The following is a 12,597-nucleotide window of genomic DNA, read 5'->3' on the forward strand; positions in this document are numbered from 1 at the left end:
CTTAGTTTGAAAATTCGATTTGGTTTATTAGTTAATTCAGTTTATTATGAGATTATAAAAGTTTGGTTTATTCAATTTGAATTTATTTTTTAAGGAAAATTAAAAAAAAAACTAAATTAAAATTCTATCAAAATTTTGTGTTTTGATAAATAGAGTTACTGCTTCATAAGCAAAATTCAAATTGAACCATTTTATTTTTGAAATTTAATTTGATTTATAGGTAATTTAATTCGGTTCGATTTAAATTTCACAAAAATTCTGTTTGTTAGTTTTATTTTCATATTTCTTGAAATTCAATTTTGGGTTTATTAACATGATTTTAACTTTTTTTTTTCCTAATAATAACATGCAAGAATATTAACAAAACGTAAATATTTTCCTGATAACAGGTAATTAGTTGCGGGAATCAGTTCTAATACATACTTTTTGAGGATAACAAGGAGTATCTCAATGGAAAACTTGACACTTCTTTCGCTATTTTTCTTACTGCAATGTTGAGAGTGCAACTGACCCTGAAGAGTTTAACCATCTTTGATAGGTAATATCAGTTCAGAAGCTGTTATGCCAAAGAATAAAGGGCTTAGCAAAGTTGAGACCTAGTTAGTCACCTTTCCTCTTCGTTTTACGCTTAAGTGCAATGCACGAGGGACCTTGCTATGATAGATTGTGCTCCGGGACCTTGCTGGTAATTCCCCGAACTTCTGCAGCAACAGAACGACTGCAGGGCTCTATATAGCAGTTGTTATATTCGATATATATATCTCTTGATTCAAGTAATTCCTCATCACTAAATTGGTAATTATCCATAGATTTTCAAACACTAGCCTAGCTGCTGTGCCAGGAATAAGATACCTTTCTTCTGCAAGAATGAATTCTAAGGAGAATTTTATAATCTGTCTGTCAAGAAACTATTGTTAACTCTTACATTTCTTGTATTGAAATTTATTATATTTACTATTCATTGTCCAAGTGCTTACTATGAGAACAAATTTTCAGCTATTGAATCAAAGAGCGAATTCCCATTTCTCAATTGGTGCCAAATGCTTAGATTGATGAAAAATATGAACGAAATATAGCAAAATGGTTTCTGTTGTGCCGATCATGATTTCACAATCTAGTATATATCTAAGATTAGACAAGCAAATTCCAAGTACAAAACACTAATTTACCAGCTTGATTCTGTATATATATATATATATATATATATATATACACACACACACATTTATAGACAGTCTCAAATGTTCAAATCTAAATGCCCTTCAAGAACCAACTCTTTTCTCCCCCTCCTCTGTTTCTTCACCTTCAACTTTCTTGTATACAAAACCGTTAGCAACCCATACATAGACACACAAATTTAAAGCACTCAATACTGCCATCACCCAGTAGAAGTAATCAAGATGGGCACGATTCAGATTATCTCCAAGCCAAACATGTCCATACTTAGAGGTAATAGCCTGCACTACAGATATAACGGCACTATTTATGAAGCTCCCAAGTCCAAGTATACTTAGATATGCAGCTGCTCCCATGCTTCTCATCGCTTCCGGCACTTGATCATAGAACAGTTCTTGTAACCCAACCACTGCAAACAGATCGGCTAGTCCACTGAGCATGTATTGTGGGAGCAACCACCACACCGCCATTGGTACTATTGCCTTTGGGTTGTCCAGAAGGCCATGGTCTCTTGCAGTGCTGACCCTTTTAGTCTCTACTAGAGCTGACACTGCCATTTGTAGAACGGATAGGAATAAGCCAATGCCTATTCTTTGAAGCATGGTTATACCAGAGGGGTGTCCTGTTATTTTTCTGGCCATCGGGACGAAAACTCGATCATAAGTCGGGACGGCAATGAGGATCGTGACGCCTATAAGGGATTGAAGTGATGCTGGAGGAAACTGGAAGTTTGATCCGATTGATCTGATCATTGTACTGCCTTGCTTGGTGAAAAATGTGTTGGTTTGAACTATTATGGCTGTGAACATTAAACAACTTAGCCATATGGGGATCAGGCGGAAGACTAACTTCACTTCTTCCACTTGGTTTAGGGTGCAGAGCCTCCATGGATTTCTGGCATTGCTTGAGGCATCGATGTTGTCAATTATCATTGCCTTGTCCAAGAACCTGCACGCATCATATTAATTTCAATTAGTGACCAAAGATGATTAATATTAGCAGATTTTGACTGAGTCATAAAAGTGATAATTATTTATTTTGTAGTGCAGGATCCATCTCCACTATTTTTAATAATTAACTATTTATATATATATATAAATGTGGTAGAGGATTGTGAGTGTTTGTTTTATGGTAGAGGATTAATGAAATGAGATTCCTCCATCCTCCTCTTTTCTCTTTTTGTGTATATAACAAATTAAAATTTGTGCACCATGGCAGAGTTCACTGCATTGAACTGCACTATCAAGATTCAAGATAAGTGAAGAGCGCAAATCAATTTGGCTACAGAGTATAATTATATCAAATGGGCCATAATATATAATAATATCTCAGCTCATCTGTGTTTGCACATGCTATGTTTCATTGGCACTAACCCAAGGTCACCTTCATCCTTATTTAGGCAGGAACTAAGTGAACATTGAAGACAAACAAGAAGTTCTGCAAAAATTTCTTACCACAACCAGACAACATGTAATATGTCAAACAAGAAATTTTTTTTTTTCTGATTTGGCTAGATTTATAAATTAGAATTCAAATCTCTGATATATTCAGGATAAATACTTTTATAATATTTTTTAATGGAACAGAATCCTAATTGATAAGAATATGAAAAAATACACCTCTCTATACCTAGATATTAATATCCACAAATTGTCCAACATTAAAATAAGGGATGAAATTAGCTTAACTCAATCCTAAAAACTAAATATTTGTCCAACATTTTATATTTAACGCTGTTTTCCTATCCAAAACAACATTATCTTTACTGCCAGTCAAAGAATATGGAAGCTCAACTACAGTTTACCCTGATATGACTCCAACGAATCCCATTAACCCCGTGTGCCTAACTTCAAAGCAGGCATTGAGGACAAGAGCTGACATTTCCTCCCAACACTAAAAGCAATTTTTCCTTTTAGAATTGACCCATACCTGAATTGTTTAGTGCGAGCCAGTGTCCGAAGCCTAGGTTGACCGTGGACCTCGAGGTCAGCCCCATCTTTGTCATAATTTTCATAGCAAATGCCCCACCCCTGCCCCGTCCCATCCACTTGCCGCTTCCTTGCTGCCGCTATCAGCACTTGCATCACTGCCGTGTATGGGCTCCCAACAGGTGCCTCTTTCCTGTATCTCTTTATTCCTACCAAGAATATAACCAACGCCGCCGCCACTACTCCTGCCATCATCCCAAATCCTTCTGTCCATCCAACATTATCCTATTCACACAGTACGTTACATGAGCATATTATTTAATTAGTGCCATATCAATTGCGCTTATCGTGTATCCACTCCATGTGTATAAACAAAATTTTCGAACTTTACTTTTTAATTTATGAATACTTAATAATTATTCTGCTATAAATAAATATTTTGCAGTATTTTGATTATTTAAAATGTTGAAAGCATATGTAAAACTTAATTTATTAATAGGTGAATCTCTTAATTTGAATAAAATTTTAAATTGGAATCCTTTACAGATTGAAAAATACGTGCAATTACAAAAAGAAAATTCCAAGAATTTGGATACCTGGACGTAAACGACCACCAAGACTGCTGCGGTTGCACTAGCTACTATGCCCAAGTACCACCAGTTGAAGAATGAGCTCTTGGCTGACTTCTCCTCTGGCTTCTCCTCATCGAACTGATCCGCGGCGAAGGTCTGTACACATGGCTTGTGTCCACCTTCACCAATAGCTAGTATATAAAGAGAAAGAAAGAACACCGATTCGCGGTGACTCATTGGGATTGTTGTTGAGACTGTTAACGTCAACAGAACCAAGCCCTGTGTGATGTAATTTCAGCAAAAAATAAGCTAGAATTGAAGTATTTAAAGATATGTACGGTCACTTAAATAACATGGAGAGCTATAGTGAAGTTTTACAATGAAAAATATGGTTGTGGATAGAAGAATGGTCTTGAACCGGCCAAGAAAGGAATCGGCTAGAAATGCTCCGAGTATAGGAAAGATGGAGGAGACGCCAATCCAGGTGTTGACGTTCTTGGCTGCAGTGACAGTGGACTCATGGAGATCGTTTGTGAGATATGTTATGAGGTTTCCAGACAAACCGAAGTAAGCGAATCTCTCTGCCACCTCCACAACTGCATAATGAAAGTAAAGATTGTTCATGAATTCAAGAAATTAATTAAAATTTGATCAAGAAGGTGATGAAGAGGGAAAGAGTGGTGGGTTTGCTTACAAATGATGAAAATGGCCGCATTCCAGCCACCCGTGGAGGGTTTTCTTGTGGCAGCAGAGACTTTTTCGATGTGTTCATGGCCATCTTGAATTATGGCAGGAGCAACGGTACTATCATCCATGGAGCGTTTGGTGTAAGCTAGAATTTGGGTATGGTGTAAGGAGAGAGTGATGAAGGGCTTCTCTTCTTATAATTGGAAGGAATGCAAAAGATTGGTGGTGGCCCCAGATGGATGCTGATTTCTTAATTAATTAATTAATTTATTTATTTGTTAGTGTTTGGTTCAATTGTTGTATCGGCCAAATCTATTAAAAGTATAGCCTATGTATATCAATTCTCAAATGGAAGCCTTTTCCTATTGGTTGATTTAATTTTTTATTTAAATAATATTATTCTTTAAAAATTTTTATCCCTAAATTATTTTTTTATATCAATAAATTATTTATAATTATAAGAAATAATATATAAATAATAATATTTTTATATACATAAAAATTACTATATTTTTTAAGAATATTATGTTTTAATTTATATATATATATTATATAATACGTTAATAATTATATATTTATTTTAATAATAAAATAAATAATATAATATATACCTATTATTTTATGTAATAATAAAAACAATCAGATATAATTTTATCAAATATTTAGAAAATACTAACTACTTTTTCAGGAAACAGAAATGCAATATTAACTCAATGTTCACAAACAAACAAGTGATTTTAATAAGATGGTAGGTGAATAAAAATTAAATATATAAATTAAAAAAAAAAACTCTATAAATGTGAAAGTGGCCAATTAAGCAATTTTTTTTGTTAATAACTATATTGTCCTATACGTTAAATTTTTTAACATTTATAAGGTTTGAATATGAGTTAAAAAGGTTTAAGTTATTTCGAATTCTAAATTATTTTCAATTAAATTATTTTCGATTGAATTATTTTGTAAATAATTAATAAATTCATATCAAAATGTTAATTTTTGAAAATTTTAATTTTTAAACTGAAATTTAATTTAAATAAATTAATTTCAAATCTTATATTACTTTAGAATGGTATTACCTTAATTTTTTAAGAATTACTATGGAGTAATTATAATAATTTTTTTCTAAGGAGTAATTTTATTAATTTTATTTTGGAAAGATTTTTATATAAATAATTTCTACTATAATTTTAAATAAGATTTATTTGAAGTTTAGATAATATAACATTTGTAAATTAATTGAGTATATACACATGAAATATATAAATAATACTTATTCTATATAGTTTCTTATTATTTCATATTGATTTAAAATAAAATATTTATATTATATATAAAATTTTAAAAAAAAAATCTTTCTTTTTAAAATTAATTTTTTAGATGGAGTTTTATCAGATTTTTTTTTTATATTTTTTCGCAGAAAAAGATAAAAAAAAAAAAAAAAAAAGGAAGATGTGAGTTGAGGTTACATCATCAGCACCATTACAAATTTGGAAAGGCATTTACCTCGCTTAACTTTTTACTCCTTAGAATATTTCATTGTCATTGTTAGATTTTTGAAATCATCCCCATTAAAATGCACTGTAAATAGGATTTGTCGACATACGTTGGTATTTTTTTTTTTTTTTTATCGTAGCCTTTATTTTTGCTATTTTAGTTAAATTAGATAAATATATTAAGAAAATAAAATAATACGACTCTCAATTACAGAAAATTAAAAAGAAAAGAATGAATGATTTATTAAAATCTGGAGAAAATTCATAAAAGGTAGTACGAATGATTTCCAAATCTTTTTTTTTTTCTCCTATCATTTATTTCTAAAATATTATACAGATAATTATCATATTTAAAGCATAAATAATACACCTTTCAGTTAATATTCACTAAATTTAAATATTATATAAATAACGATAACAATGAATAAGATATCTTGAAAATTACTATACCTAAATTTGATTAATATTATTAAAATTTAAATTTGTCTTAAATTAAATTAAAATTTATTTTTAATTATTTAAATTTATTCTAAAATTTGATTATTATTACTCGAAAAATATTAAAATTCTTTTAATTTTATATATTTTAATTAATAATATATATAAATTATATTTTATTAATAATTTATATTTTAAATATTTAATAATTTCATAAAATATTTAAATTTTATTTTATATAAAATAAACATATAAAAATTTAAAAATATTATTATAAAATATATATTTTATATTTAATTAAATATTTACATAAACTAGTTTGAATAATGAATACTCAACAAATAAAATTCAAACTCGTATTAATTTTTTAAATATGAATCCAACACAAATCTGATTATATACTACTGAATATATTCTATTAAAACTGAATTAGATCAGGTACCTGTAAAAATTCAATCCATTATCATCCCTATACATAAATAGATAAGAACTCACTCTAAACTTTGTAATTTTAAAAACTCGTAATGTACCAAAAATTTATTCAATGTATCTAAATCAATTGTATGGCTTCTATATAAAAAATAAAACTATTCACTATGATGATAACGGATAAGATATTTGTTGGTACTCAATTGAGCTCTAATAGGACATATTTTGGTAGTATACAATTAAATTTGAGACGAATTTAATTTTAATAAATAATATTTAAAATGGGTGTGGATTTTACATATTAAATATCTAACATTTGAATATATTTATATAAATAATTAATTAAATATATATTTTTACAATAATATATATATATATATATATATATTATATTTTAAATAAATATAGTCAATGGATTGCCAATGTATTTGATTGGTCGAGTTTATATTAGTCATGTAGTTTTATTTTATCTGTCTATCCATCAGACATCACTTGCTCAATATTTGTCATATATGATTTTATTCATCATATGTAATCCAATCATATTGTTATAAAAATACATTATCTCTCTTAAATTTGTACATAGTTTTGAAAAACATTTTATTCCAGTTTATTTAATTAAAATTTATAAATTTAAGCATATGTTATAACAAATTAAACACTTAAACATGCATCAATTTCTATTTTATTGTCACATAATTAGCCATTTTTTTCCAAATATTATTATACAATAACTTTCCCCCTGCTATATATACATAAAATTAATAATCCACATAATGCATTTATGTTTTTTTTTTAAATTTACAATTAAAAATATTCTCATACTTATTTTTTTATATTAAAATTATATTCTCTCCAAGTAATTTTAAAGGTGTGTATTAACAACCAGACATAAGATTTGTTTATTTTTATTTGCACAGGAAAATTTTTTTTATCAAGATCTAATTTATTATAAATTTAATATACAATTATATGAGTATAATTTATTTTATATATAGATTTTATCGTGATTATTATATCTTAAATTTATTATAAACCGAATTTAGGATAAAAATTTATTGTGCAACTAGTTTCACTATCAAATGAAATGCATTTAAAGAAAATTAGAATTTCCCAAATCTTTCACGTCTCTTTTAAAAGTGATCCACAGCTCTCCATGTATATATATCATGGGTTTACTGACATGTCCTATTTTGACAATCTGAGCAGATTTGCATTACATCATTGTGCTAGACTTTTAACAATACTATATTTTTGGAGACTAAATGGAAGCCATTGTAAGTGCAAACTTAGATCTCAATCTTTCAATCACACAAGTAGCTTTCCAAAAATTTATCCCATCAACCTCAACATGAAATTACTCAACATAAATTTCCTTAATTAAATTTTGTGGTCGAGGATAACTTAATTCTATATTGAGAAATCATTAGGTTTTTTCTATTTAATTAGGTTTTTAAATATATTTTCTATTTAGATTAGAATTTTTTAATTCATTCTAACCTAACTTAGGATTTAAAACTCTATAAATATCAATTATATTTTTATTAGATTCTTTTATACGCTGCACTTACATCATCAAACACAATTTAAAGGTGGTTTGGCATATTGGTCTGTACATGTTATCTTATAATATTAATGGAGAATTAATGCATGACTTTTGCTATATGACTTTGGATAAGCTCTAAGAAATTAGAAGTTACATTGCAACGTTATCTGGAAGCATGTATTTCGATTTTTTTTTTTTTCAGTGGTCATCGATTCGTTGAATAAAAGATTTATTTTCAAAGACAATGAATTTATACTATTTGATATTGGAGGTCCTAATCAAATCATATATATATATATTTTGTTTACATTTAAAAATTCTTCGCATGGTTTAGTTGAAGTTGAACTCCTTAGTGCTTGAATAAATTATAAATTGATATAAAATTTAAGCTTGTTGCACAACACACCCCATTGATTGAAGCTAAATTGTTGGACGCCAAGAAGGGAGAGATAGAAAATGCTAAAATAACTTCCTTTGCGTTTGTTTTTATTCTCAATTTTTCAATCTCAATCAATTTTCATTGACTATTGCTGTTAAGAAAAATATTATATTGAGGGAATATTTGGTTTGATTATTTATTTTTTATTTAAAATATATTTTTTAATTTATTTATTAAATTAAAATTAAGTAATTAATTATTTAATAAAATTACTTAAAAATAATTTTTAAATATTTTAAGCATTTAGTAAAAAGGTGCATCAAAGTAATTTAATTTATTGAAATTATAAAAAAAATGTAATTAAGTATTATAATGATTAAAATTAAGATAATTTTGATATTTTTAAAAATTATTATAATAATATAATCTTTTATTTGGTTAAAGAGTGATTTTAAAATAATAATAACGTGAATTTTAAATTTATTTACTTGGATATGCCAATTATCTGCTATTTTTATCTATGCATGAAATTTAATTCTTTTCGTGTCCCATTAATATAGTAATTAATTAAAAGTAGCAAAAAAAATGTTTACGTTTAATTTAATTAAAATATAAATTTAAATATATTAAATAATTCCGAGTTCATCCCATTTTTTAAGGATTGAATGCCCTCTCTTTTTGGCGAGTTTAAAGAGAAGAAAGAAGCAATTTAGGTGTCCACGACAAATCCACTCTTTTTTCCATATTTTCTGTTTTTCTATTTTTCTCATTAACGTTATTTTCCATATAAAAGTGTTTTCATATTTTCCATTTATGACTGTCCATATTTTCCCTTTTTCTCATTATTTTTTCATTTGTATAATGTTTCCATATTCGATCTTCCGTTCACATTTCCATATGGTTTTTCATATTTTCATATTTTCCTTATTAACTATTAAGAAAAAAAAAAAGAAAATTGAAATATGGAGGGACGAAAATATGTTAGGAAAAAAAAAGAAAATAAAAAATTTAGAAAGTCACAAATGAAATACAGCACACAAGCTCTGGTATAGGAAATTTATAGCCCTTTTTTTTTAAATAGTAGTTTATTTTTTAGTTTGTTAATGTTTTCTTATTTAATATATATTAAAAAAATAAAATTTATTAATTTTAAGAATAATTTAATAACATAATTTATTTAATTTTTAATGAAATAATGTTAATAAAAGGTATATTATTGAATAAAATTTATTGCTTTAACTATATATATTTTCTTAATCCATTTCAAAATAGAAGTAAATCAAAATATTTCTATTGGAAATCTTGGAGATATAAATTACTTTATTCCTTAACTTTTCTCTTTAATCCCAATAAAAAGAGGGGACATTTAAGTTTATATAAAATGAAGGAGCTTTAGTTTACATAAAATTTGAATATAATCGATTGTGTACATTGAGAAGTACCTAAATCAATCAAACAAATGATTGGAAGGGGGTCCATCTTCCACATTATGAGGCTCAAGAGCTAAAATATTCCTCCACTTGTTATCTTCCTGCTTCCTGCCAGACTCTGTACAGTAGTAAGTAGTCAGCAAATTCTTGACAAAAATGGCATCATTAAAAGGGCTTCAAGATCATTGTCTAAAATCACTACTTCACATTTCCAATATATATGCAGCATTGGCTTAAGAAACTTGTAGAATCACAGCGGCATTGTGATTGGTGCTCTGAAACTTTTGAATTTAAAGCAATGGGTATGGCTTATCTAATTGAAATTTATGGCCTTGACAGTCTACCACTTTCACTTTATGATTAGGAGGGCCACAATGTACCACGTGACTTGCAACTCAGACTGGTGCATTCTGAACTAACTTCATTCGTAGGTTTCAGGAGAGGTTTATCATGCACTATTTTGAATTGCACCCAACTGGCCTAACGTCTACTTTCTAGCAATCTTGGAAGAGTTCTCTATTTGCGTCTCTGCTTTCATGTGTCTGTATATATATGATCAAATCTTAGATCATAATTCCTAGAGCTTAAGCATTAATGGGCTTCTAGTGGTAGCATCAAGCTAGCTAATACTTGCTTAATTACCAAAGACAGGTGACAATCAATTGTAGTTCCCATATTTGCTTAGTTCATGTAAAAGAAATTGATTTTTGGAAAGCAGAAATAATCAAAGAGTAATATCATCACTAAAAAGAAAAACGTAAGATTTGTAAAGTTCAAGATGTTTCGTTCCAAGTATCAATGTCGAATGGTCAACTTGGCTCAGAGTAGCAATGGCTTTAAACTTTAGGGCACGAGGACCAGGACACTGTAGCTTAGGCTCCCCCCTCCCCCCCAAAAAGTGTATGAACAGTTTAAGTAGTCATGTCGATATGGCCTTTGAATGTATAACTACCATTATTAGTGTAGATGGTGGGGCAACATGCAGAGAAATCTGCAGATTATCAAATGCCTTGTCCACTGTAGTGAACTTTGAATTGACTGCATTATTTTAAAACAATAGATTCTCATTTATATTCTTCCTGAAAAGGCTAGTGTGTTACTGCTACTCTGCTAGTGTGCTGCTGGAGGGCCACATGCTGAGGAATCTGCAGCTCAACAAATGGCCTGTCTCCCAGTATTGCTAATTTGAGCTGACTGCACTAGCGAATTTGATCTAGAATTTTCACCTGCACTATAATGAATCACATCCAACAATACAAGATTCTAGTTCATGATGTTTTTAGCAAGTTTTCTATTGTTCATAAATCACACGCAGCTTGAAACCGCATTGGCCCGAAATGTTTAGCTTTAATATGCAGCAGTAGCTTGCTAGAATGATGGGATGAGTGGCTTGTGCAGTGTGAATTACTATTTAAGACCGATTTATGAGACGATCCTCTCATAAAACAGATCGGCCTCGTACAATCGAGCTTGTAAATTATAAACGTGTGAAAGGATCAGGTCATAAGCCCATAATAGGTAGGGCCGGACACTGCTCGATTCCCATTTTGGGGTGAGGGGACCGTGATCGGATTTAGGTTCTCAGTTTTGATTCTAATTTAGTAAGATTTAATTTTGATCAAATTCAACAATCAACTTTTTTAAATGAAAATTTAATTTTAATTTAAAATCAGACTAAATCAATCGATTTCGATTCAATTCAGATTCAAATGAAAAAAACTTAGACTTTGTCTATATAAACTCAGGTCATAAATATAAGGGTCCTACTATATATATTGTGCCTTAAAGTCCATGATGAACAGGGTTTAAGCAAGAATTTTCCCATATCCAGTTTTAATTCCAGATTAGATTGGTCCTGTTCTGAACTATTCTGTGGCCACCTCAACCAATGGGTGGTGTATGGAACAGTGGATTCCCTGTCACAAAATATTGATAGATGCTGTGGTTTGATTCATTGGATACTTGAAAAAGGCTTTATATGAAGTGAATGTGAGATTGAAGGTCCACATGCTGAGAACTCTGGAGCTTATCAGGTGGTCTGTCTCCCAACAATGTGTTTTGAACTGACTGCACTGAGGGGAATTGATCTAGAGAATTTCACTTTCACTGTAATGAATCACACCCAACAGAAGGAGAATCCGTTCCATTGGTGCACTTAGATGCAATGGAATTAAAAAAAATTGGCCCTTTCTAATATGTGCAGGACTTGAGGTTTTGTTTATTCTGTTTCATTGAATTTCCATTGCATAGGAAGCTTCAACCTTCAATTCAAAATATAATTACATCTTTCTTGCTGTTTCAAATAGTTAGTGTTGATTTAAGTCATTCTGCCAAGCCAAGATATCACAAGTGCCATATTCCTGATTGAATTATTGTGTTTCATTGCTTCAATTGCTAGTCTGCTACCTGCTAAAACATTTTACAAGGCAGCATTTAGATGTTAGAATGCATTTTCGTAAGAAGGTATTAATTCCAAGAACTCAAATTCAATTCCTTCTTCACTTTTCTCATGAATGTTT

At 29.3% G+C, this 12,597-nt stretch overlaps 1 protein-coding gene across 1 annotated transcript; it reads right to left on the reverse strand.

Annotated features, from left to right (window-relative positions):
* Nucleotides 1-1,028: 1,028 nt before the first annotated feature.
* Nucleotides 1,029-4,530, reverse strand: LOC110666620 (protein NRT1/ PTR FAMILY 5.4). Its single transcript, XM_021827184.2, is given in 6 exon segments — nt 1,029-1,279; nt 1,281-2,124; nt 3,106-3,389; nt 3,701-3,955; nt 4,055-4,272; nt 4,371-4,530. Coding segments are annotated over 6 exon segments (1,764 nt in total). The 5' UTR covers nt 4,492-4,530; the 3' UTR covers nt 1,029-1,237.
* Nucleotides 4,531-12,597: the final 8,067 nt, after the last annotated feature.

This window comes from Hevea brasiliensis, unplaced genomic scaffold, assembly GCF_030052815.1.
Source record: "Hevea brasiliensis isolate MT/VB/25A 57/8 unplaced genomic scaffold, ASM3005281v1 Scaf350, whole genome shotgun sequence".
NCBI classification, from domain to species: domain Eukaryota; kingdom Viridiplantae; phylum Streptophyta; class Magnoliopsida; order Malpighiales; family Euphorbiaceae; genus Hevea; species Hevea brasiliensis.